General features: G+C 37.7%; 1 protein-coding gene and 1 long non-coding RNA gene across 2 annotated transcripts; one reads left to right on the forward strand and one right to left on the reverse strand.

Annotated features, from left to right (window-relative positions):
• Positions 1–225: 225 nt before the first annotated feature.
• On the forward strand, positions 226–27,523 carry p2rx3b (purinergic receptor P2X, ligand-gated ion channel, 3b). The gene is made up of 13 exons (XM_059334312.1): positions 226–436; positions 607–729; positions 5,490–5,625; positions 5,709–5,780; positions 12,410–12,479; positions 12,637–12,730; positions 14,947–15,024; positions 15,106–15,247; positions 20,796–20,932; positions 22,527–22,620; positions 25,132–25,197; positions 26,083–26,160; positions 27,161–27,523. The coding sequence occupies exons 2-13, from the start codon at positions 608–610 to the stop codon at positions 27,284–27,286; spliced, it is 1,215 nt and encodes a 404-aa protein (XP_059190295.1). The 5' UTR covers positions 226–436; position 607; the 3' UTR covers positions 27,287–27,523.
• LOC131972710 (uncharacterized) lies at positions 4,352–10,886 on the reverse strand. The gene is made up of 3 exons (XR_009394491.1): positions 10,828–10,886; positions 5,518–5,576; positions 4,352–4,550 (listed from the first exon to the last, which is right to left on the reverse strand). It is a non-coding gene; the product is annotated as an uncharacterized LOC131972710 (long non-coding RNA).
• Positions 27,524–27,872: the final 349 nt, after the last annotated feature.

Raw genomic sequence — 27,872 nt, forward strand, 5'->3', positions numbered from 1 at the left:
ATATACTGAATAGTTTATGCTGTTTTTTTCCATAGCTGTGAACCCAAAATGCTGCACACAAAAATTGCGTCTGTTGCACTGAACAGAAGGAGGGAGGACTCCATGGAGGAGTGATACATAGTTGGAGGTGGGGTGGGAGAGTAACAAGATAAATGAGGGAGTGGAAAGAACAAAGAGAGTGGCAGAGTGGGTGAATAGAATGGGACTGACAGAAGACAGAGACAAAGCTTTTTACTTGCTGACCAGTTCATCAGCATCATAACATGAAGTAACAGGAAGAGAGTGGTGCAGGGATTGCTTTCCAGCTCTACTTTTCCCATGAAGAAGAGAATATACATCACTATCTGGATACTGCTGTCAGTGTTGAATCTGAAGTAACGATTTGTTTCTTTTCCAAAAAAAAAAAAGAAGAGGTCAGCCACAGTTCAAGAGCAAGGTCTGTAAACGCTGCAGACACACACACAAACTGCTTCATTTAGGGTCTGTTTGAGCCTTTGTTGCTTAAATCCATACATTGTGGAGTTCTAATTATATTTCTGTAAAAACCACTTACAGAGAATACACTAAAAGAGGCTTTTTTGTATTGACTCACACACCTACTGCTAGGATGTGGTCTTGTATAAAAGACTTCTTTACCTATGAAACCACCAAGTCAGTGGTTGTGAAGAGCTGGACCATCGGCATCATCAACCGTGTCGTCCAACTCCTCATCATCACTTACTTCATTGGGTGAGTAATTCCTTTTATTATGGTTTTATTACGTGCAAATGTATATACAAATTAAAATTTAATGGATCAGGCATTGATTATCATACTATACATGCAAACATTGTAATATTGATGATGTAATGTGGATATTGGCATTTGTTTGTTTGTTTATTCCGGACATAAAATGAAAATAAAATTATAGATAGAAGATGATTACTTTATTAATCCCACAATGGGGAAATTCAACCTCTGCATTTAACCCATCCTTTTTTACACACAAGTGAACACACCATGCAAGGAGCAGTGGGCAGCACATTACTGCGCCCGGGGAGCTGTGCAGGGGGGTTAGGTGCCTTGCTCAAGGGCACTTCAGTCCTGTCAGTACTGGGATTCTAACCTCTAGGCCACAGACTGCACAAGATTATATATATATATATATATATATATATAAAATCTTGTATATATACAGCCACAGGCTGATTGCCTCCATGCCACGCCGCATTGATGCAGTAATCCGTGCAAAAGGATTCCCAACCAAGTACTGAGTGCATTAATGGACATTTTCAAATGTTTGATTTTGTTTTGCTGTTATAAATCTTTTTTTTTTACTTGGTCTGAGGAAATATTCTAATTTTTTGAGATAGGATTTTTGAGTTTTCTTAAGCTGTAAACCATAATCAGCAATATTAAAATAGTAAAAGGCTTGCAATATTTCAGTTGATTTGTAATGAATCCAGAATGTATGACATTTTTGTTTTTTTAAATTGCATTACAGAAAATAAAGAACTTTATCACAATATTCTAATTTTCTGAGACAGTCCTAATATATATATATATATATATATATATATATATATATATAATCTGTGATCCAGGAGATGAAGGAAAGATCCACTCCCATCTCTGTGAGCTTGTTTTTAAGTATGTTGGGTTGGATGGTGTTGAGTGCCCTTGAAAAATCAAAGGTAGTGATTCTCACATAAGCACCAGTTTCCTCCAGATGAGCAAGGGCACGGTGAAGCATGGAGAGGACAGCATCGTTCACTCCGATGTGTTGTTTGTATGCAAACTGCAGGGGGTCCAGTTTGTCTTTGACTTCAGCTCTCATTAGGCGTAGAATCAGCCACTCCAAGGTGTTCATGATGTGAGAAGTGAGGGCTACTGGTCTGTAGTCATTAAGTTCAGCTGGACATTTTATTTTTGGTACTGGCACAACACAGGAAATTTTCCACAGTGCTGGCACTTGGTTCAACTGTAGACTGAGGTTGAAGATCTTTGGTCTACAACCAATTATGGTTAATTGTAAAAAGATCGCAATTTCAACTCAGCCATGTATGCCATCTCAGGGTCACTGCTGGCCATTTGGGTGCCCTGACTGTAACGACATTATGGTGACCTCCAATAAAAAAAAATTAAAAATGAAATAAACAAACATATTTTCATATTATAATCAATGTTATGAAATTATGAAAAATGCACACACTTAAAGTCTGAAAACACCATATGGTTTTATTTTACTTCTCACCAGGTAAAAAAAGACAAATACAGTTAACTCCACTTGGCATAAACTTTAACGTCATTTAGCTTGATTTGATGAGAGGACTAGTTGTCACAATCTCTAGTGTTTGCACCACTACTGATTCCATGAGGAGCTCTTGAAGATGGCTAGATAAGACTTACCACCAACCCCCAGGACATATTGTCAGTTGTGTACCTCAGCATAACATGGTGTTTCGGCCATTTGTGACAGGGCAGGCCCACCACAGGTTGATCAAGCAAGGATGTGTGTCTGTGGTTAGCTGTTGGCCTTGGCAGCCCAGATGGTGTCACTCCTTTTCATCCATAGCCAATCTAATCTCTCTAATCTCCCTCAGGAGTGCCCCTACATCCCTCCTCCACCGGGCGCATCTTTATTTTCCAGCCCCTGTCCTCTGTTTCAGCTGCTAAGTTGGAGTACCGCAACTTCTTGTGCTTGTACGATTCCTCAAGTAGGCAGGAATCTGACCAGAGGGCAAGGTCTGGTTGCAGGGCGGTTGTTACGATCTCCAGAGGGAAGATGAGTCTCTGATCCAGGCCCACTTGCATCTGCCAATCCCTGGCTGCATTCAGTGGGCCTAAATCAGGGGTTGAGGGGATACCCCTCGGCTTGTCCTCCTCCCGCACAAATGATGGTGGGTGTCGGTGCACATCTTGATTGTTGAAGGGTTGGGTATTGATGGATACCCTCTTGCACACAAGTTTATTAGCCAAGCATCCGAGAACCTGGTTGTGTCTCCACGTGTGGAGAGGCTCCTACTCCACTGTCCTTGTGACCACCATTGGAAAGGAACGGTTTATTTTAAGGTTCATCAATTGCTCCACAATTTGTGCGTATATAGGATATTACTTCAGACATTACAATCTTCCATTGTTATGACATCTGACAAGAGTTAACATTATAAGTAAATGTATCATCAGCCAACATTGGTAAAGATACTTATATAGTGCTGGGGGCGGAGTTATGATAAGGAAACTCCAATGTTCCATCGAGCTATGATTTTAAACACACCCAGAAAATCCTGAAGAAACAAAATGAGAAAAACCGTTTAATGGTCTAACTCCAAAATTCAGTCATATAATGTTTTAAGTCTTTTTACATGTTTTCAGCTATTACTTTGTACCTTGTCAAATATATTTTTCATACAAATCTCTTAATGCTTAGTCCTTTTTTCAGGTCACCGCTTGTTCAGTCCACATCAACTGACAACAGTGTGCAGTCAGACACTAGCATTAGTTTATAGCCCCATGAAAGAATTATAAATGAACAAAACAGGCTCCATTGCTTCTAAGATGGAGACCTGAAATAAGTAATATGTTTGGGTTCAAAACATTTTTTTTATACACGTACAGGTATATGGCATATTTTTATTATATATTCTGTTTGACTAAATGTCCCCACTGTGAGATGAATAAAGTCTTATCTTAATGTTTCTGTTAGCTCAAAAGTTTCAGTTCTGGTTTAGCTGTCATTGGCCTCCCCCTCTTTCTGTATGGGCTTAAATTTCTCTCATTAATACCTGTAAACGCACAGAGGGTGATCTACAAATAGTCCTTAATTTGCACACGTGTTTTACTGTCCACAAATACAAACTTCTAGTTTGTAACTTGTATTTTGTTTTTTTACAAATTAGTATGTATTTGTAAATTGTTGCATACAAATATTCCTTCCACAATTTTTATAAATAAATGTGTATTCATAAAATAATTTAAAAAAACATTTGTAAAACTGAAAATTGCTTGTGAAGTTTGATTCAGCATTTGTGGATCCCCAATCACACACACATCTTTCCTCAATGACATATTTTTGAGACGTTCTTGTCGAGATCCACAGATCCACAAACAAACAGCTGGTGACTCACAAATGTCCCGCCCTCCTCAACAGTAGGTGGCAGTGTTGTTATATGCATTGATGGAGCGATTGTTTAGACTGTGTTTAAGGTGGACTTACATTTAAGTTTCGATTTAGCGGTAAAGCCATGGTACATAAGTAGAACTATTTTTCCTTGCCCTACATAACATTAGCACCTATACCGTGAAAATAAAATGAAAACAATGATAACACCATGGCGACTGTGCCCGTTTGGTTAAACGTTTAATAACTCCGTGCGGCCAGCAGAGCAGAGAGGAAAGAGGCATTTAAGGGTGACTGAGTTATGACAACATGGCCTGCTACAAAACACTTCAGACAGGGACGTGCCGGTGACATTTTTCAGTTAGGGTGGTACATTTACGCGCCGGCAGCCCTCAACGCAGGGGTTGCCGCCAACAACATTGCCGGCTCTCCATCTTCAGCCATGGCTTTACTGCAAAATCAAAATTTAAGTGTTAGTCCACCTTAAGCAGAGTCCAAACAATCGCTTCATCAATGCATATAACACTGCCACCTACTGTTGAGGAGGACGGCCATTTGTGAATCACCAGCTGTTTGTTTGTGGATCTCGACAAGAATGTCTCAAAAATACACATCTCTTTCCTCAATGATGTGTGTGTGATTGGCGATCCACAAATGCTGAATCACACTTCATAAGCAGAATTTTCAGTTTTACAAATGCCTTTTTTTAATGAATGCATATTTATTGTGAAAACCAACACACAAGTTACAAATCCTAAATTGGTGTTTGTGGAAGGAATATTTGTATGCAACAACACTGGTTGAGGAGGGCGGCCATTTGTGAATCACGAGCTGTTTGTTTGTGGATCTTGTCAAGAACGTCTCAAAAATGCGTGTGTGTGGGGCGTCCCGGTGGCTCACACTGGTAGAGCTCGTACCATTAAGGCCGTGTGCTTGCTGCAGCGGACCCGGGTTCGAATCCGGCCTGAGGTCCCTTTGCTGCATGTCTTCCCCTCTGTCTCCCCCTTTCTATCCGTCACTATCTAATAAAGCAGTAAAATGCCCAAAAAATCTTTAAAAAAAAAATAAAAATAAAAAATGCGTGTGTGTGATTGAGTCACAAATGCAGAGTCACACAACACACTTTTGTTTTTACAAATGGAAAATTGTGTATTTACAAATACACACTTATCTGTAAAAAACAAAATACAAGTTACAAATTAGAAATTTGTATTTGTGGATAACAAAACGTGTGCAAATCAAGGAGTATTTGTAGATCACCCTCTGTGTGTTTACAGGTATTATTGAGACAAATTTAAGCCCATATTTCTGCCTCATCTTCTAATTTTAATAAATTGGATGCACAAAGCTGACAAAAATATTTGTGTGTGCGCGTGGACGTGTGCTTCAGGTGGGTTTTTGTCAATGAGAAGGCCTACCAAGTGAGAGACACGGCTGTTGAATCCTCAGTGATGACCAAAGTCAAGGGTTTTGGAATCTACAATGACAAGGTCATGGATGTTGCCGACTACGTCACTCCGCAACAGGTATGGACAGATAGATGTATGTATGGATAGATAGAGGACTGACAATAGATGATGCTGATATGTTATAAATGTGCTTTCCACAGGGAGCTTCAGTCTTCTGCATCATCACTAAACTGATCACTACAGAGAACCAAGTGCAAGGATTCTGTCCTGAGGTCAATATAATTCATATGTATTTTTTCAAATTAAAATACACCAACTTCTATCAGGGCAAAAAATAATATACTTCATATATACACTCCTGAACAAAATATGCAATGTTTATAATCTATATATGTATCTACAGAAGTGTTCAATATAATAGCAGTCCAATATGACTAACCAGATTAGTCCAGGTTTTTAGTATATTTTTTATTGCTACATGGCAAACAAGGTACCAGTAGGTGCAGCAGATTCTCAGAAAACCAACAAGACCCAGGATTCATGATATGTACGCTCTTAAGACTGTGGAATTGGGCAATTAGTTGAAAGCAGTGTGTTAAAAAAAATAGCAGTGTGGCATTCAATCAGTGAGGTCATCATTTTTGTGAAAAATCAGGTGTGAATCAGGTGGCCTCTATTTAAGGATGAAGCCACCACTTGAACATGCATTTCTCTTTGAAAGCCTGAGGAAAATGGGTCGTTCAAGACGTTGTTCAGAAGAACAGCGTACTTTGATTAAAAAGTTGATTGGAGAGGGGAAAACTTATAAAGAGGTGCAAACAATTATAGGCTGTTCAGCTAAAATGATCTCCAATGCTTTAAAATGGAGCAAAACCAGAGACACGTGGAAGAAAACTGAAGACAACCATCAAAATGGATGGAAGAATAAGCAGAATGGCAAAGGCTCAGCCAATGATCAGCTCCAGGATGATCAAACACAATGGAGTTACCTGCAAGTGCTGTGATAGTGCAACCCATTCTCATTCCCAAAGCGCAATATACCGACGATTTGTCACACCCCTACCGTATCATACTGACGCAAAGGGCACCCTTCCACGTCTGTGAGAAACGCTCTGGGTTCTCAATTGACTCCAATATAACGCTTAGAGCAGAGGCTACAGCCGTCTATTCACTCCAATAATAACCCGGCCACCGCCCTACATGACGCTGCGATCGACAATCTGATTGGAGAACCGAGGACCCTGTACACGGAAGTATTTCTCACTATTTTACAGATTTCTTTTAATCACATCGTCAACATTTCTCAACACAAACAAAGTCTCACAATAATAATATTGTTGATTATTTGTTGAATATTTTATTGTTGATAATTCAACAATAAAATAGCTTCATGTTGTGGCTCTCAGTATAATTTTTTTTCCTCCTTTGATTCTGAGAAATAAACTTTTATGTTTGTTTTGGATAGCCGAAAGGCCTACATTACCCATAATCCTCAACAGTTGCTACGGCAATCCGCTTTGCGCTACCCGTTATTAATTTACTTATTCTAAAATAATCACCAGTCAGAATTATCGTCATAATAAGATCGTAAATGTGGCCCAGTGTTTTATGATATATTTTCAGTGAAATTGACACGGATTTCGCTACAATGCAAGTCAATGACAGTCATGCCAACCTGGTATTTTTTCCTATTGGTTTGTGTCCAAGCCACGTGACTTTCAAGGCTCCGGCGGTCAGTTCTCATTTTGAGTGAAAAAAAAAAATAAAATAAAATAAAATTATATATATATATTTTGACTTTGTTTCTGCATAAAAATGGATTTTGATTACATTTCTAGCGAGAAATATATGTTTGATTTTCTAAATATTCACTCAGTGAATGTACAAGATCACTTCGTGGTGAAGATCTCACCAGAAAAAGACGATCCACTGTATTTAATTTGAAATCTGTTTTATTTTGTAATCTACCGGATGTGCTGTGCGATCTCATTGAATCGCGCTTCACTGTAAATGGCCCGGACTCTGCTCTCCTGTTTTAGTTCAAATATCTTCATTAAACAAACATTGTTGTCTTTTTAGCATAGATAATATACATACAGTATAATTATTTATTAGACTGTGTGATAGTCGATATATTGGGTAGAAATAGGTTTTCATAACCCTAATACGGAAGAACTACAAAACGTTTTTTGTGATGTCGACATAAGTACTGAAGAGAGGTCTAGGGAGTTGTAGTTTTTTTTTTAATAAAACAGGGTTTCCCCTAAAATTGGAAGTTGGAAATACTTAATTAGTGGCTTTCCAGGGGTTTGAGGGGATGTCGATCACATTTTTGGCATCAGACTTTAAATATTGTCTTGTTCAATGGGGGATTTATTTTTTCAGCAGATTTCCAAGGTTTGAAAAAAATAAAACTTTGTCATAGAGCTAAACCAAATACATCGGACCAGAAAGGTCTTGGCCTGGAGAGTAACATCTTTCAATTTGAAGGTTCTATGATATTCTTGCTTTGAGATATTGACCTTAGAACCTTAACTCTGGGGCATATTTAAATGATTATAACTAAGAGACAAAAAGGGTTACAGACATGAGACCTACTGTTATAGAAAGGTGTTGACATGGACTATAATGTCAGCATAGTCACTAAGGGGTGGGAGTGGGGGGGGCTTTAGGATATGCTGAAAAAATAAAAAATCCCCCATTGAACAAGACAATATTTAAAGTCTGATGCCAAAAATGTGATTGACATCCCCTCAAACCCCTGGAAAGCCACTTATTAAGTATTTCCAACTTCCAATTTTAGGGGAAACCCTGTTTTATTTAAAAAAAAAAAAAAAAAAAACTACAACTCCCTAGACCTCGCTTCAGTACTTATGTCGACACCAGTGACGTTTTGTAGTTCTTCCGTATTAGGGTTGTGAAAACCTATTTCTACCCAATATATCGACTATCACACACTGTCTAATAAATAATTATACTGCATGTATATTATCTATGCTAAAAAAAGACAATGTTTAATGAAGATATTTTAACTAAAACAGGATAGCAGAGTCCGGGCCATTTACAGTGAAGCGCAATTCAATGAGATCGCACAGCACATCCGGTAGATTTCAAAATAAAAATAGCGGATCGTCTTTTTCTGGCGAGATCTTCGCCACATAGTGACTATGTATATTCGCTGAGTGAATATTTAGAAAATCAAACATATATTTCTCGCTAGAAATGTAATCAAAATCCATTTTTATGCAGAAATAGTCAAAATATTGATTTTTTCACTAAAAATGAGAGAACTGTCCGCCATGTTTTTTGTTCTGACCGCCGGAGCCTTGAAAGTCACGTGACTTGGACACAAACCAATAGGAAAAAATACCAGGTTGGGATATGACTGTCATTAAATTGCATTGTAGCGAAATCCGTGTCAATTTCACTGAAAATATCATAAAACACTGGGCCACATTTACTATCTCATTAAGACGATAATTCTGACTGGTGATTATTTTAGAATAAATAAATTAACGGGTAGCGCAAAGCGGATTGCCATAGCAACTGTTGTTGAGGATTATGGGTAATGTAGGCCTTTCCACTATCCAAAAAAACAAACAAATAAGTTTCTCAGAATCGAAGGAGAAAAAAATGATACTGAGAGCCACAACATGAAGCTATTTTATTGTTGAATTATCAGTGAGACTTTGATGTGTTTGTGTTGAGAAATGTTGACAATGTCATTAAAAGAAATCCTTAAAATAGTGAGAAAAATACTTCCGTGCACAGGGTCCTCGGTTCTCCAATCAGATTGTCGCTCGCAGAGTCATGTAGGGCTGTGGTCGGGTTATTATTGGAGTGAATAGACGGCTGTAGCCTCTGTTTGCGTCAGTATGATACGTCTAGGGGTGTGACAAATCGTCGGAATTTTACACTTTGGGAATGAGAACGGGCTGGATAGTTAGAAGACGTCTGTGTGAAGCTAATCTATTTACAAGAATCCCCACAAAGTCCCTCTGTTAAAAAAAAGGCATTTGCAGAAGAGGTTACAATTTGCCAAAGAACACATTAACTGGCCTCAAGAGAAATGGAGGAACATTTTGTGGACTGATGAGAGTAAAATTGTTCTTTTTGGGTCCAAGGGCCGCAGACAGTGAGACGAGCCCCAAAGTCTGATTTCAAGCCACAGTAGACAGTGAAGACAGTGAAGCATCATGATATGGGCATGTTTCTCCTACTATGGTGTTGGGCCTATTTATCTCATACCAGGCATCATGGATCAGTTTGCATATGTCAACATACTTGAAGAGGTCATGTTGCCTTATGCTGAAGAGGACATGCCCTTGAAATGGGTGTTTCAACAAGACATGACCCCAAACACACAAGTAAACCAGCAAAATCTTGGTTCCAAAACAACAACATTGATGTTAAGGAGTGGACCTTAATCCAATTGAGAACTTGTGGGGTGACATCAAAAATGCTGTTTCTGAAGCAAAACCAAGAAATGTAAATGAATTGTGGAATGTTGTTAAAGAATCTTGGAGTGGAATAACAGCTGAAAGGTGCCATAAGTTGGTTGACTCCATGCCACACAGATGTGTCATACAACTAAATTAGTTCAGTGATTCACAGGATTGCTAAATCCTAGAAACAAAAATGTTTGTACAAAAGTTGTTTGTAAAGTCAATGGCAACCACTGCTATTTTTCTTAACACACCCCTTTCAACTAATTGCCCAATTGCACAGCCTTAGGAGAGTGCATATCACGAATGCTGGGTTTTCTGAGAATCTACTGCACCTACTGGTACCTTGTTTGCCATGTAGCAATAAAAAAAAATATATAAAATACATATATAATATAATATATATTTATTTATATATTTATATAATAAATACTAAAAACCTGGATTAATCTGGTTAGTCAGTCAAGTTCTGTCTTCGTTGTGACCACAACTCTGCCCAAACTTAAACAGAATTATGCCAGAGTGGTATGAAATATGTTGATAACCTTTAAGATAAACAGAAAAACAGGCATTAGTCTTCAAAGCAAATCCCACTAAACATTTAACGAAACAGTTTTCCTAAAGAATAAATGTTACCATTACCTTACAAACAAACAAAGTCATTCAAAATTTACCTAGTAAATGATTAAAGTAGTGATATGCATACTAATACTTACACATAAGGTTTATTTAAAGTTCTACCAAAACACAAGCTTAAATTAGTATACCAAAATCATCCAACTTAAACTGCATTAGTGACTAATTAAATCAAAACCGTCATGGAAAAGCATGACCTCAACATATATCATCCACATTCAGAGTGGGTTTTTCCTACCAGTTGCATCTTCAATCTGATCAGGAGCTGGTCTTGCCTTGTTTCCAGCAGCAGGTGAGAGGGCTAACTGAACTACCACCAAACATTTATGCCATGCCTTTCCAGTGGGTGTGCAGGTGAATATGGTCCCTCTAGGAGCACTTCCTGAGACTTTGGTTCCACCCACCTTTTGTGTGTGGTCGCCCTCTGCAGGTCTGGAGTGCATCTTGTGAATGTGTTCTTGTGAATATTGGGATTTGACACAACAGTCACATTGGACTGCTATTATATTGAACACTACTGTATATATACAGTAGCATACTATACAGTAGCATACTGGTCTCTTTTTTGTTAGTGGTGTTTATGCCCATAAACTAGTTACTAAACTACGCGTGTGCACTACAATGCAGCACTCAAAATGTTTCTGATTGTTGTATGCTTTTTGTTGTAGTCTTACTGCAATGACATCATTAGACACAGCTTCAGTGGGTATACACTATCTCAAAGGAGAAGACCATTCACTGCCTACCTTAAATTCACAATGAAGTGTGTTGCCTAAGAATGCAATCATCTTGGGTCGACCCAGGTCATCTTGCGAAGTTGTTTATTAATAGAATGGAAATCAATCTGTGATTGACACACAAATTTTAACAATCAGAAGAGCATTGTAACACAGAAATGCAGTGCCACCCACCTTCCTACAAGTGCTGGTTGCACTTAGATTTTTATGATTTTCGTGCTTTATTTCTTACAGTATTAAACGGTAGATAAGGTGTCAACGCACAGCAAAACATAGGCCTGCATCAGACAGAATTCTCACATTAACAGCAAGTGGTTTCAGTACCATGGACAGCTCATGTGTAACAGAAAATGCGCAGATCATTGCCTACGGCAACCAGTTAGTGTGAAAACCAGTAAGGACAAAAAAAAAAAAAAATCACCCATGATCTATAAAGAATGTTGTGAATTGCTGGACTTTCTGTTGTCTCACGCCAGTGTTAACTTGTACTGTTTAAGATTGAGCTGCCAGCCGTTGTGAGAAATATGTTTTTATCAAACTTGGCTGGGTGGGCCAGTGAGTAAGCAGTGAGTAGGCCCATTACTGGCTACGCGTCTGGACTACAGATCTCAAGAAAATTATCTCATTATCTCGGGAAAACAACTGTCTCGAGATAACGAGATAATTATCTCGTTATCTCAGGAAAAACGGAGGGAAAAAAATATATGAATACATGGCCGTTTAGGGCTTCCGTAAGGGACATTTATGCTGTTGTCTGATTTATTTAAAAAACTGCCTTTTCATAAAATCTAAGTACAATCAGCACTTGTAGGAAGGTGGGCGGCACTGCATTTCTGTGTCATGTGCTATAGTTGAGGGGACAGCTCATTAACAGTAAAGTTGGGGCCATAACTAAAATCAAGATTCTTAAATCTCCATGGGCCTGAAAGGAATTGCAGAGTTGGGTGATGATGCTCTGTGGGTTCCTACTTTAAGTACCCCTGGCTCATTCCACACCATAATTAAATTGATGAAAAAACATTATTTACAGTCATTGTTTATTCAATTTTAATGTGTGTTTATGTGTGATTATGTCTTACTCAGAATGATAAGAAGTATATTTGTAACCAGGACAGTGACTGCACTAGACACCTCAACAAGCCAGGAGGTTATGGTGAGATATTCTGTTTTTTCTCTCTTTTTATATCACTATTTGATGTGAATACATTTAAAATTGTAACTATAATTGCACTTATACATGTCAATAACTATAACTAAACATAGTTATTCAAAATAACAGTTTTCATAAAAGCTTTTCTTTCTCTACACAGGAATTGTGACAGGGAAATGTGTTCCTTTCAATTCCACCACCAAGATGTGTGAGATAAAAGGATGGTGTCCTGCTGAGATTGACACCATCAGGCCGTAAGATGATATTGTGCATGTGTTAGAGCGCTTTTCACAAGGCTTTGCCATCAATGTTTTGTTATGTTATGCTAAAAAATTTAAGGGGGAGCAAGTTTATCCTAATAGTAAAGTCAGGTTCTGCAATTCATTTCAGGCACTCATTGCTAAATTCACACTGTAAATCTTAATGCTCAATTGAGAAGAATTTTTTTTTCTAAATTGAGGGGGGATTGTAATTCAATCGCTCCGCCATTGAATCACACACATGGAGAGAGAGACGAGTGAGCAGCAGCGTCCCACCGTGCCACTGCGTTTACGTATTAGGCACTTACCCAGGCGGAAGAAAAAGTAGTTCCTACCAGCAGCGTGTCATTTAGACAAGATCTGAATAGTTTAGTTACTTTCCACCGTATTCCTGTTAATGATATACATTACCACAAATGAAGTATCAAAAGTATCGATATTTTCATTTGAGAATCGATTTTAGAGCATACAGATCTGGTATCGGAATAATCGATATTTCAGTATCGATCTGCACATCACTAGTTTTCACTCGTCTTTTCCCACTGACACCATGGATGAGGAGATGTTGATTTTGGAGGTCCAAAATCATACAATTATCTATGACCTGTCACATCCTTTATAAAAAGACAACCATAAAAAGCAAGTGGCTTGGAAAACCATTGCAGGAGTAATGGGAGTGGATGGTAAGTTACAAATATGGTCCAATAAATGTTGTTTGAAAGCAATTGATCTGTTCTTGTGCATTAAATGAGACCTTCTCTAGTCTGGTTATATCACTTGATTACGTGTGAATTTGTGAGATCTCGTGCGTCCTCGGGACTCCGCTGTTCAAATTGGAAAGTTTGGAGAGTAAGATATTATGGTTGACAGTGTGGAGACACATTGTGGAGCCCACAAAACCCCCTTACATGAAAATTAATGATTTCTTAGGGGTAGCTACATTTAGATGAGCAACTAGTTGCTTTACTACTTATTCTTTTTTAAGCAACTTTAGAGATAACCTGTAATATACTTGTTGGTCCTTAGTTCCTATGGGTGTCCTGTTTTTAAAAAATGGTTATAGTTGCAAACTTTCATGCTTTTGAAAAAAAATAATCTTATAAATAGACAAAGGGCTTATCAGTGTATCTTTGTAAGTTATCAACAACAACAAAAAGTCCAGCCCTTGTATATCTTTTGCCATTGAGTTAGAGGGTGAATGAAAAATTGTATGCACCTTCTCTTCATCAGTAGGTTTTAAACAAAAGGAAAAAAATACTTTCAAGACTGGGTGTGATGGGCAAGGCCACAGAGATGAACTGAATACCCAGTTCAAGAACTGAGTCTAATAAAATAGATGTTAAAAGAAGTTGCGATTGTTTGCTAGTTGTTATCTTGTAATGCCCCATTCACCATTGTTTGAAAGCAAATGATCTGTTCTTGTACATTAAATGAGACCTTCTCTAGTTCGGTTATATCACTTGATTACGTGTGAATTTGTGAGATCTCGTGCATCCTCGGGACTCCACTGTCCGCAACAGTGCGGATCACAGACGGATCCGGTGTGTGTTGATGGACCGCAGAGATACGCAGCCATTGCGGACGGACCCGTTTCACATCCAGTGGAATCCCAGGGTTAGATCAGGGGTACAAGTTTGTCTCTGCAGTCCTGAAAGAAACTTGTGATCCCTGGAACCTGCAACAGAAAGCTGACTATTCTGCCTGTCATCCACAAACTAACTGGACAGAAATAATTTTCGGTACATTATGCATCCTGTGTTGCTGACAACTACAAATACTGGTATAAATACCTTCCAGACTTTTGTTTTGCCTTAAACTCTGCAGTGCACAAAATCACAGGTGTCACACCTGCAGAACTAAATCTTGGCAGGGCCCTCAGACGCCCCTTGGATGTAATGCTATGCCCATGGAATTCTTCTGTGGCTTGTTAAAGGATCTGCATACCCATGTACTTATCCATGCAGAGCAGATTTTTGGTTTTATTCGCCAGCTTTTGAGATGTCTAGATTTCAGTCTCAACCCCAGTAGAGTGTTGGTGAAGAGAATAGTGCCTGTTGGTTGCAACTGAGCCTTGCCACTCCTTGATAATCCTAGAAAAAAATCTGTACTGGCTTTATGAGGTTTAAGAGAAAGAACATATTTTAACAAAATGTTGTTTAAATTCCTGTCTGTTCTCTCCCTCTATGTTCCTTCCTTCACCTGACCTCCAGTACACCAATGATGGAAGTGGAGAATTTTACCATTTTCATTAAGAATAGCATCCGCTTTCCAACCTTCAACTACACCAAGTATGACCAATCTAATTCTAAATATGATGATGATGATAATTATGATGATGATGATATGATGATTTGTTTGTATGTGTGCAGAGGGAACTTTCTTCCGAACATCACTGACCATTACATCAAAAGCTGTAACTTTGACATGGTCAACAATACCTACTGCCCCATCTTCCGAGTAGGAGACGTGGTACACTACGCACAGCAGAACTTCACTGAACTGGCAAACAGGGTAGGGCCAAGAGAACTTTTTAAGGTTTTTAAGTCTGATTCATGTCTTTAAAAAGCCGGGATTAATCATAATCGTTGGTAATAATATGAGACTCAGAACCTACTTGGCTCATACCCACAGTCTCGCAGGTGAACAATCCTTGTAAGGATTTGAAACTTCTCTTCTTTTTCCTGCTCTACCTGTCTACATGTCTTTGTCCATTACTACCTTAGGCTCACATAGGGGAGCTGTCCCATGTCTGGGCATGTGCATAGGTGAATTAATACATGGCCTGTTTTCCCCCTTAATAGTGGGGCAGATAACCAGAAGGATTGTGCATTTTATGATTAAAGCGTCAAATTTGGTATGCTTGTAGCCAAAGGCATATAGAAAAAAATTAGATGTGAAGGCACGACAAATTTTCAATATGGCGGGCATTTTTCACTGTTTTTAGATTAAATTTCACATTAACAATGGATAATAGGTGATAGAAACATACATTTTGGTACAGTTATAGCCAAAGACATGGGAATATGTGCAGGGATCGAGACTTTTCAATATGGCAGACATTTTTCAAGATGGCCACCAGTGACAACTGTTTATAGATGGCCACCATATTTAAAAGTCTTGGTCCCTCTACATGTTCCTCATTTCTCTGGCTATAATTGTACCGAATTCTCCTTCTTACGCTGTGATTGGAGAGATATGAACGTTTGATAAATCACACGCTCGTTATGTTCGTTTGATAAATGATGAAAAAATCCGGACAGTTTCTAAAGAGATGTATTGTCAGATGTGTCTAAAGTTTGAAATGCTAAATTTCCGAGCATTGGACTTTGTTTTAGGTGATTTAGTTTAAGGCTTGATAAGGCTAAGGCTTGACAGTTCCATTTTTTGCCCTGAATGTAAATACTGAGATAGGATTAAATATTCTCATGGAAAAAACATGGCAACAGTTTCTTTCGAAATGAAGGGTGAGGCAGTGGATTTGCCACTTCTTCTGCAATATTAATATTCAGTCCAGTCATTCTTCAGTTATAAACAAAACCTTAATTTTCTTGCAACGAGATTCAATATACAAGCAAAAAGCTTAATTTTAGGATCCCAAAGTACTTGGACGAATTCATTTTTTCTGACAGCAGCATGTTGGAACTTTTGCTGGTGAGAAATAGGAGCGCTCTCTTTGCACAATGCTTGAACTCTCTAACATTATTAATACTGGCAATAGAGCAGGATCTGGACTTCACTGAAGTGGTGAAATTATCTCATTTGTGATCCAGTAAACTACAAGTTATTTTCCAAGCTTCTGTAGCTATCTTGCGTTTGCCATGGGAGAAGGGTTTCTATGATAACGCAGCCATCAAGGGTTCCAGTTTGTCATGACTCTGCCATATCATGTATTACATTTCAATTTCACAAACTGTTTTTGTAAAATTCTGAAGCAGCTGTGGCATATAATGGAAACATTTATGAATTGACAAATTAACTCTTTCAGCTATGGACTATATATTTGTGCTCTCAGGATTACACAAGTAAAATCAGAGCAACTTAGGAACCACAGAACCCCACAGTTGGACTTGCTTTTGTGTTATTTAATTGTAGTGTATCTGAAAATGTAAGCAGCTATGTTCTTTAACCTCAGCAACTAAACATGTCAGCAGAACACTGCAAAAAACATGAAGTTTAGCAAGTATTTTCTTTTATTTAGCAATAGTACCTTAATTATATTGTTTTGAGTATAATTTACCTACTGACCAGAGTTTTATGTGCTCATTTCATTATTAGTATTATGTGCTTATTTCATTATCGTATTGTTTAAAGACTTGTTTTTAGGATAGACATGAGCTTTTTCATGCTTTTCAATCGATTCAACTGTTGAATATGGTGGGGTTTTTTTACCTAAACTATCGGCTCCAGTTGAGAGTTTGTTTCATGTAGGGTGAATGTTATTTCAAAAGCATTTTCTATCCACCAAAACATGCTCGCTTCAAGTATTGCTGGCTTATTTTAATGTTACTACAGTTCAAAATAAGTATATTTGGATTTATTTCAAGCCATCATTGGTTTTTCCAGCGCCTATATTTTTTACTTATTTAAAGAATTCTTAGAAACATTTACATCCTGCACTGGCAGATAATTTGACTTTCAAGCATGTTTCTGCTTAATTCTAGTTATTTATTTTTTGTCAGTTGGCTTTTGCAATGTAGTGTGTTAACCAGAGTAAGTGAACCTCTCTTTTTGGTCAGTGGCCCGTGCCACCATACCTACACTTGCATTAAATTACTGTAGCAGAGCGGTGTTCATTTGGACAGTGTTATATAGGCCGCGTTCAGACTACCAGCCAAAATCCGATTTTTAGCCCATCCAGATTGGAACTGGATGGCTCTTTTGAAGTCTGAACAGACACAAATCACATGAAATCCGATTTTTGCGAACCGGATCGAAACCACCTTCGGGAGGTAGTTTCATAGTCTCAGTCTGAACCGCTCCAAACACTCAGGGTGCGTCCCATGTCGTCTATTTCGCATCCCTGCATCCCTCACTTGCGCCGTTCACTTGCGTCTTAGTCCCGCCCACCGGGGATGCATGGAGAGACGCAAGTGAGGGAAGCGAGGAGAGGAGAAACGATTTAAGAGACATGAGACGTCCTTCCCTCCGGAGCGTCACGTGAAGCGACGTCCGTTTCTAATGACGGCGGCAGCAGATCACAGCTGGATCAGCTGTCAGTCGCTTTAACAGCTGGAGACATGCACTAATAATAATAATAATAATAATAATAATAATAAGTGTTTTCTCTGTTTAACAAACACCTGCACATGAATAACAACCTCCATTGTGTATTTATACTGTGAACTGTGTCCAGCTCAGGGGCACGGGAATGCCTTCATATTATTTATTTATTATTATTTGCTTCTGTATATATTAGGACGACTATTAGGGCCAAGTATGGGAAAAAAAAACGACCCAGGGGAGGGGGATAATACTGGTCCATGCCTCACTGGGTCCGTCCGGTGCCACACACATACACACAGAGACAAACACACACACACACACACACACACACACACTTCAAAAGGCACACGCTTCATGGCACGCGTAAAGACGCATCACATGAGAATGTCCGTGAGGAATGAAGGCTGGGAACAATAAACCTGCTGCTGTGAAATAAGTTTAGAAGAACGTTACACACTGTAACTGTCAACAAGAAGCAGAGGAGGTCTGAAAGAGAGACAGCGCTCCGTGTGAACGCGAGGAGGAGGGAGCGTCAGTCGGATCACTCTGATAAAACACCTTAAACAGAGCGAGTGATGGAGAAGAAGAGACATCCCGCAGGTAGAAAGGAATGAAATGTGGTGATGTCATAACATCACCTCATGTTATCTGTTTTTAATCATGCCATGGTGGCTGGGTCCCTCTCCCCTGGGTTCCTATTTATTTTTTTATTTTTTTCATATATGGCCCTAATATGCCGTCGTAGTAGACGATCCTGGTGATAAATTAATTATTTGATATCCCAGAACATGATTGTGTCCGCTGAACACCGGCCAATATTTTATTAGGTTAGATGATGAAGGTAAAATGTAAATTATGTCACTCAGTAATGATCAGCCTCGCGTGGGACTGATGAAAATGACAAACAATGTAAAAGTGTTTCTTGCTGACGGACAGACTCTCATACTCTCTACTGTTTTTTTTTTTTTTTAACTTTAATATTATATCCATAATAAATCTGTACGGTGGAAAAAACAGATCACGAAAAGGAAAAAAAGGAAAAAGGAAAAAAAACTTCTAGAGCGATCTTTCTCTTAATTTATTATAAATGTAGAAATATGTTTGTGGTGTTTTTGTTGTTCAGAGTCACAATAAAACAGATTTTAATTACATGGTGAATCATATAAATAAAATATAAAACTTGTGGTGACACACTTTAGTTTAATCTGTGATCTGTCTTCACTCCGGTATCAAACTACAGAGATGTTGATGTATAACATCAGTCCGATCAGCTGCTGCGTCTATTCAACGAGTCAGGGGGCGGGGCCACCGCTAAAAGACTTCCGCATAGGATTCTCTCGTGTATCCTCGCTTGTGCCTCCTCCGATATGCCTCCTCTATCCTCTATCCTCTATCCTCCGATCACAAATAAGAGCTTTGGGACGGTCTTAAAGATGGCGCCCGCGAAAGACCTTCCGGTTCAAGCGAGGATAGAAGATAGAGGAGGCGAACATTAAGAGCTTTGGCATGTACCCTCAGATCGCTTTTGACTGTCCGTGACGTCACTCTACGCGTAGCGCCGGCAGCGCGGAGACGCGAGGTGTCCACCGGCAGCCCCGACCGACTCATGCGGGCCCGACGGGGGCGTCCATCCGCCCGGTTTCTCCCCTGGTGCGTCTGAGATGTTCTGCACCTCTACTGGACAGTGATAAGGCCAATATACTGAGGTGACCTGCCTCCCACATGTTCGCTGTTGTTGTTGTTGTTGTTGTCGCTGTCGCAATTATATGATGTCTGACGACGTCAGACGCTCTGATGCCGTTACCATGGCAACCTGACAGATCAGTCAATGATGTTGCCCAGTCTGAACAGAGCCATATCCGATTTGGACACTTGGTAAAAATTGTGTGAACAGTCAGCCCTAAAAATATATGAGATATGAGTAGGAATCTGATTTGAATCAGATTCGCCTGCAGTCTGAACGCAGCCATACTCACCTCTCGTGCAGCACACCCCACCCACAGACCACACCCACAGACCAGACCCCACAGACCAGTTTTAGAAACAGTTTTAATAAATAAAAGCCGGCCTCTTTTATAAGCCGGGTGTCTTACCGGTGTTATGTCAAAGTCTGTTCCCCCGTCGATATGTGTCCCCCTTACCTTAACCTGCACCAACCTGACCCCTGACCCCAACCAGTCCTCCTTTAAGTTGTTAACATGAGCCCAAGTTTACCTTAACCCCAAACTGTTATCTCTACAAGGCCTAACCTTAAACTTAAATCCTAACTCCAACCGCGGAGGTGATGTTACGGAGAACACCATTCAGGAAACATCATTTGACGGGGTAACAGATTTCCACACAACACCTGTATTTTGAAGTTTCGTCACACGAGTTAGTACTGTAGGTAAATATGGTTGTTTCTCCCGCTGTCCTAGTCATTCTCTGTAAAGTCTAGCCGTTTTAGACATTTCATTTCAGACATTTAAATCCTGCTTACAAAGAACATTCAGCGTGCTGTTCATTGTTTGTTTACATCCGAGTAATTCCAATATGGCTGACATCCGGGTAATTCTGTAATTTCCCAGCTTGGGATAAATAAAGTATATCTATCTATCTATCTATCTATCTATCTATCTGGCTAAAATGCGCTGTGTAAAACACTCTAAAAAGTGCCAGTCAGAGCTGCTCTGATTTTCTCTTTTTAATAAAAGCCTCCTTCAAATAATAGCCTGCTCCTATTATTAACCGGGTCCCAAACTGATTTTTTATTAATAGAAGCCCCGGCTACTATTTGAGGAAATACAGTACACACAAACTCATCTATATGCCTCTCTTGTTTTGGAAATTCTATCAGGGAGGAGTGATTGGAATAAAGATTGGATGGATATGTGATCTGGACAAGTCAGATGACCAGTGTAACCCCTCATACTCATTCACCCGACTGGATGCCATGTCACAGAAGAACGATGTCTCACCAGGCTACAATTTCAGGTATTAAGCTACATGGTTTTGATTGGTATGTTTCATCCTAAGAAGTTAATTACCTAACTCAATAACTACTAGACAGATTCAATTCATTCATTTCATAGATATTTATGGGATTTACGGGTTGATTTCTATGTATTTTTGTGATGCAATGACCATTCCTCTAGCAACAACATTAGAGCAAAACCTTCTACTTCTATCCAAAAACAAAGAATATTGTAAGGGTATCTGGTTACAAATATAATCACGCTGTGGCACCACAATATGTACGGGTAAAAGCTTATTTAGATCAATCTTGCTACCAGAAATGGACTCAATTAATATTAATACTTAAATATATTAAAGTTTCTTGGGGCAAATCTTCCATTCAATCCATATCCATTTGGAAATCAAAACATGAAATGAAAAAACAAGTTTGATTTCATGTTGTATTTTTTATTTTATTTTGTTCAAGTTGAAAAAAAACCTGATTGCTTTATTCCAAATATGCCTGTAAAATATAAATTGATTGTCATTTCTCATTTTTATTTCCCATGTCTCCTTTAATATAAGAAGATAGGAAATGGGACAAATAGAAAATGAAAAAATGGGCATTTTGTCACATCTCCCCCCTGTTGTACTCCAGAAGGAATCGATGTGGCAAAAACTTAGCAAACACGGGCAAGCCGCCACTTGTTTTTGCGATGCATGTATTTACTAGACATTACGGTAACAACATGTGAGAATGGCCTTCAAAAATAAAAGCAGTTTATTTCCATCTAATTTCAATTCGCAATTAAAAGAAAACTATCCATAATCAAGGACTCGTTTTATTTCAGATGGACAGTGGACACCCTCACGATGACCTGCAGCTGATTACAGGACATTCTGGTGTATCATTTAAAAATAAAAGCCCTTTGAAATCTCAGATAATCTGCTATTTGTCCTATAATTAAAAATGGCAGAATATGTTAGTTTTCAAAAGGCTTTAATTTTGAAATTATACATCAGAATGTCTTGCAGTCAGACGATGTCTACTGTCTACCTGAAGTGGAATGAGTCTCTGATTATGGATAGTTTCTTTTTAATTTCAATTTAAAATTAAATGGAAATACAGTTAAACCGGAAAACTGCTTTTATTTTTGAAGGCCATTCTCACATGTTGTTACCGTAATGTCTAGTAAATACATGCATCGCAAAACCAAGTGGTGGCTGGCTTGGTTGTATTTTTGTGAATAAAGTTTTTCATTTATTGCAGTTATTGTAGCAACGTAATTTCAATCACCAACATCACTTTGCAACAGGATTTCTCCTTTCTCCAGTTTCGCCAAAAGGGAAGGAACGGAAAGGGGTGGACTACTTGGGGGGCGGGGCTTGACCGTCCAGCCGGTCAAGCACCCGCACACGTTACTATTGCAGCCGGCCGCGGCCGTTCAAGCTTTTCCCATGCTGGTTACATGCTCAATTTTACCTGTTGTAAAGTGATTTCCTCTATGTTTTTAAGTGTGATATTGACATAATCATTTCACTTTTACACCATGCTCCTCAGTTACATGCTGACCCATAAGCCTAAAGGTGTTTTCTTTCATATAGGAATGGTGGGATTTGTCTTTCTGTGCAGGTTTGCCAAATACTATAAGATGGAGAATGGGACAGACTACCGCACTCTGGTCAAGGCTTATGCTATTAGGTTTGATGTTCTGGTCAATGGAAATGTGAGTATTTATCTTATTGTGTCAATGACTACGACCCTACGATCCATAAGAAATAATGACATTTGACAAGAGATATGGAACTGTACACTGTAAAAAAATGTCTGTAGATTTTACGGTGAAAAACTGCTAACCATGACAGTAAAAGACCATAAAATGATAAATGGGTTAATTCAGTTTCAGTAACAACGAAACACTGTAAATGTATATATCAGCCAAAACAGTATTTATTACAAAAAAAAAACATTACTCCACTGGCACCGTGTTTTTAACAAAAATATACTGTAATATATATATATATATATATATATATATATATATATATATATATATATATATATATATATATATATTAGGGGTGTGACAAAATCTCATGCCACGAGGCAATAGGCTAACAGTTAGCTCTGTAGCAGTACAGTGTGTATGTGCTTCATTAGTGTTCACTTAGTGATCTCTGTTTGTTTATAACAAGCACCAGACACTCTGTGCACAGTTAGCGATTCCGGTTAATTCAAGAAGCTAGGTTTATGATAATTAGCCATGCTGCTTTGTTTCGATCAGCTGCTGATGTTGTTCAGTTAGCGATGATGGCCACAATTGCGTCTCCCGTGTTTAATCCCTCGTGTTTGTGATCACGAATCAGGTCAAAACTGTCGCTAAGCGATTAGCATACTTCACCTCTGGTGTCTCATTAATCCCTCTGGGGGATTTTATTTTTTTATTTATCTTATTTTAACTTTTACGAATTTCAGTTTTAGTTTCAAGTTGTGGAAGAAGAAGTTTATTAAAAGCTCCTGCTTACATCATGCATGTAAAGAGTTATAATAAAACATTTCAAAATGCATGTGCAACGGGGTTAAATAATAGTCTGTAGGTCCAGTGATATATTTTGTCATTGTAGTTTTCTTAAAATCTAGTCTCGTTCTTGTGAACCCAATATGGTGTCTTGTTTCGTCTCGTGAGAGTATCGTCACACCCCTAATATATATATATATATTTAATGGTAAAATCTTACTTTTTTTGCAGCATTTATAAAGTATTTTCTTGTCAATTATATGGCAAAAGAGTGTTTCTTTTGATGGAAAAATTTATTTTTATTTATATGGTGAATCTGTAATCTTAAACGTGAAATCAACAGTGCTGTTTTTACCGCAATATTAAAAAAAGTTCTACCCTATTTATTACGGTAAAGTTCTGGCAACCACAGTTGCCGTTTTTCTACCGTAAAAACAACAGGTTGTTTATTACATTGTATGTAGTTTGATAGCTCAAGATGGAAGCTTCTTATTCCTCTTCATAAAATAATGAGATATTGGGGCTTCCCAGTGGCACACCTGGTATAGCGCATACCATAGAGCATGGGTCTCAAACTCGCGGCCCGCGGGCCAATTGTGGCCCTCATGACAATATTTTGTGGCCCTCACCTTGATATGAAAGTTTAATGTGAGTTTTATATGAATGGGACTTTACCGTTTTGTGTGTGGAAGGTCCCTTTATTGCGCAAGCTGGAGTTTTGTTTGACTTGTTTCTATGACAACGTTAAAAAAAAGAAAGGCAGCTGTTACCGGACCGTTTATTATCTGCCATGTTGTTGTCACCGGAAGAAGTGGAAATGTTGTAATTTTGTGTTTTTTTTTTGGTAATTTTGTGTCTTTTTTTAGTAATTTTGTGTCTTTTCGGCAATTTTGTGTCTTTTTTCTAATATTTTTGTGTCTTTTTTAAGTAATTTAGTTTTTTTTCTGTAATTTTGTGTCTTTTTTTGTTTCTTTTTTTTATTTTGTTTCTTTTTTTTGTAATTTTGTGTCTTTTTTAAGTAATTTAGTTTTTTTTCTGTAATTTTGTGTCTTTTTTGTGTCTTTTTTTTATTTTGTGTCTTTTTTTTGTAATTTTGTGTCTTTTTTGGTCATTTTGTGTCTTTTTTTGTGGTCATTTTGAGTCTTTTTTAAGTAATTTTTTTCTGTCATTTTGTGTCTTTTTTTTTTTAGTAATTTTGTGTCTTTTTTTAGTAATTTTGTGTCTTTTTTTGGTCATTTTGATACTGCCTCCAGCGGCCCCCTGGTAATTTGAGTGTGAGACCCCTGCCATAGAGGCTTTGTTCCCAAGAGCAGGCCTGGGTTTGAATCTGACTTGGAGCCATTTCCTGCATGTCTTCCCCTCTGTCTCCCCCTTTCAAAATAAAATAATGAAATATTTTCTATGCCACATTTGCATACATTTTTATGGACAATACCTCAAACATCAATTTCAGGTCAGATAGAGTGACTATGAACAATGATAATTATAAGGTGTCATCAGGATTTTCAAATAAAACCTGGAGTCTTTGAATTGGAAGCTCTCTCTAAAAAAGAAAGCTATTTTCGACATCAACCACTAAATGAATAATACGTTAAAATTATATAGGTAGGGAATCAAATTAACAAAATAAGTCATTTCTTAGACTACTGAGTACAAAGAGCTAGTGATAACCAGCAAACTGAAACCTGCTGAGATAATCAAGTGTTTTTTCTTTCAAAGGCAGGGAAGTTCAACATGATCCCTACACTCATCAACATGGTGGCAGCCTTTACATCAGTGGGAGTGGTGAGTTTTACTGATATACCTGTCACAACCAGTGTAAAAGCTCAACATACACCAGTCATTTTTAATTTACTTATTTTGTGGGGGGTTTCTCAACTGACATACAGAATTCACCTTTTATCTCAAATTTTCTGTTATTTAGCCCTTAATAGGGCACTCATTGAAATACTTGCAAATTGCAAATTTCAACCCTAGAGAATATTGGGGGATATTACATACTGCCAAAATGTTTAAAAAAACATACGGACCTGGGGGAGGGGGGTAATATTTCAGAAAAAAGTTTACAAGATTATAGTGGCAAATCTACAAGAAAGAAAGAAAAGAAAGAAAGTTGCAGATTTATGAGATTTAAAGTGGTGAATCTGCAAGAATAAAGTTGGGGTTTTTTTTCACTTTTTTTGCACTGATTTGCCACTTTAAATCTCTTAAATCTGCAACTTTTTTTCTTGTAGATTTGCCACTTTCATCTAGTAAATTTGCAACTTTTTTCTTGAAATGTTATATGAAGTTACCAAATATAGTTCTTCGCCTGATAAATGGTTAAAATAAAATTGTATTTTTCTTGTACTTAAACACATTGTTAAATGTTCTCCTTTTTAATTTAAGCTATCCTTTAAACTGTGTTGAGCTGTGAACTTTGAGGTAATTTGAGCTGCTGTTGGAGTAATCTTTAAAGTTGTATCTCTACTCTTGCTTCATTGAGTGGTTTGTAGATAAATGTTATTGTTATAAGTAGTATAACCATTATTATTATTGTTATTGGTGTTTTTTTATTGTTGTTGTTGTTTTTTTATTATTATTATTATTATTATTGTTTATTATTATTATTATATTATTATTGTTGTTGTTGTTTTTATTATTATTATTATTATTATTATTATCATCTAGGGTACGGTGCTGTGTGACATCATATTGCTGAACTTCCTAAAAGGAGCAGAGCAGTACAAGGCCAAGAAATTTGAAGAGGTAAAATACCCTGTTCTTCACTTAACTGATCATAATGTAATTGTAGACAATGCTGTTGATTCCACCAGATGTGCTGCAGGACATTTTAGGAAGTTGCTCTTGTCTACATTTGACAGAGCCATGGCATGCTTCACAGAGCACATCAAGTAGAGTAAGAACTGTGTGTGAAATACAGATACAAAATAATCATGAGGATGGAAATGTTTCAAACAACTAAAACAAATCTTCAATCTGTGCTATTAATATTTGGACTTTTAACTGTATTAACTCTTTACTTTTAACAGTATTAACTCTGTACAATGCAAGGTTATAAATGTCATCTCATTTAAACCTCTGAAGTCCAGGAGATTTTAGTTCAAATTTGTCAACTTCCTATGCATTCATTTCTGTCTCTGTTTAGCATCTCTCAGTCTGTCAGATTTTTCATTTTATTTTAATTAACAAAGTATAAAGCTGCCAGGAACCCAAAATACAAACAAAAGGAAAATGGAATGTACCTGTTTTTATTATTTATTTACTATTTATACACACAAAAACAGCAGAAAAATAATAAATAATAAAACTATAAAACAGTCTATTTGCATGTAAATTAAAAATAGTAATAGTTTTTATTGTAGAAAGAAAATTCACATTTTAAAAGTGGTCTAGAAACATAAATGGCACACAGTGAAAGCTCCTATGATTGAACTTTAACTGGCTTTCTCAGCTTGTCTACATATCATATATAAATAAAGCTATTACTGTAAATAAAACGTGTTCAGTGTATTTTCAATAAATAGATGGACTCCAGAGGGTTAAAGTAGAATTATTTGTCAGTCAACATGTTCTTCCTCAGAGTCAGCTCACTTCCCAGGCTGAAAAGCCTCATAGATACACAGATATGTCCTTCTGTTGAATTAAATACATTTTATGCCGTAATTCGTTACTTTGTAATGATTTAATCCCATTACTGGTGCTGATATACTTTCCTGCTCTCTCTCTCTACTTTTCTATACTGCAGGTGTCCGACAGCCCGCTAGATTCCCAAATCAATGGGTTGTACCGCTCCCAGCTGTCACTCAGACATAATGAGACTATGATGAGGTCCAGTGACTCGGGGGCTTTCTCCATTGAATATTACAGCTAAACGGACATCAGCAATGGCCAATTGTGAGAGAGCAGTGAACCAAGGAAGACAAATGTTGTTTGGAATTCTCTGAAAATGTTCATGTTTAAAATGTTATCAATTTTACTAATTTATAATCCTCTAAAATACAGTACCACAGCATTACCAATATGTTTATGCAAATGTAAAAAAAACAAAAAAAAAAACATCAGTAGAACTTTGAACTGCCTGAGTACTTATTAAATGTTTCAAATGCGACAGCCATCCTTGAATTTCCTCCTGCGATGTAGTGGAGCCCTGGTTCCAGCTGGGACCTCCAAGGCTCCTCTGCTGAAATGAAATCCCCCTCAATGACCTCGTGAGCACCTGACCAAGGTTGTTATAGTTAATGAAAACTAAAGAAATAACGAAAACTATAATTGAAAAAACATTTTCGTTAACTGAAATAAAAATAAAAACTAGAGTTTAAAAAAAAAAAAAAGATAACTATCTGAAACTGTATTTTGTGGTTACAAAACTAACTAAAACTAACTAAAATTATAGTGAAAATGTCCTTTGTTTCAATCATGATCCAGTGTTTCTATTTCTCCACCGCTGAGTGTGTGTA

This window comes from Centropristis striata, chromosome 1 (genome assembly GCF_030273125.1).
Source record: "Centropristis striata isolate RG_2023a ecotype Rhode Island chromosome 1, C.striata_1.0, whole genome shotgun sequence".
NCBI classification, from domain to species: Eukaryota; Metazoa; Chordata; class Actinopteri; order Perciformes; family Serranidae; genus Centropristis; species Centropristis striata.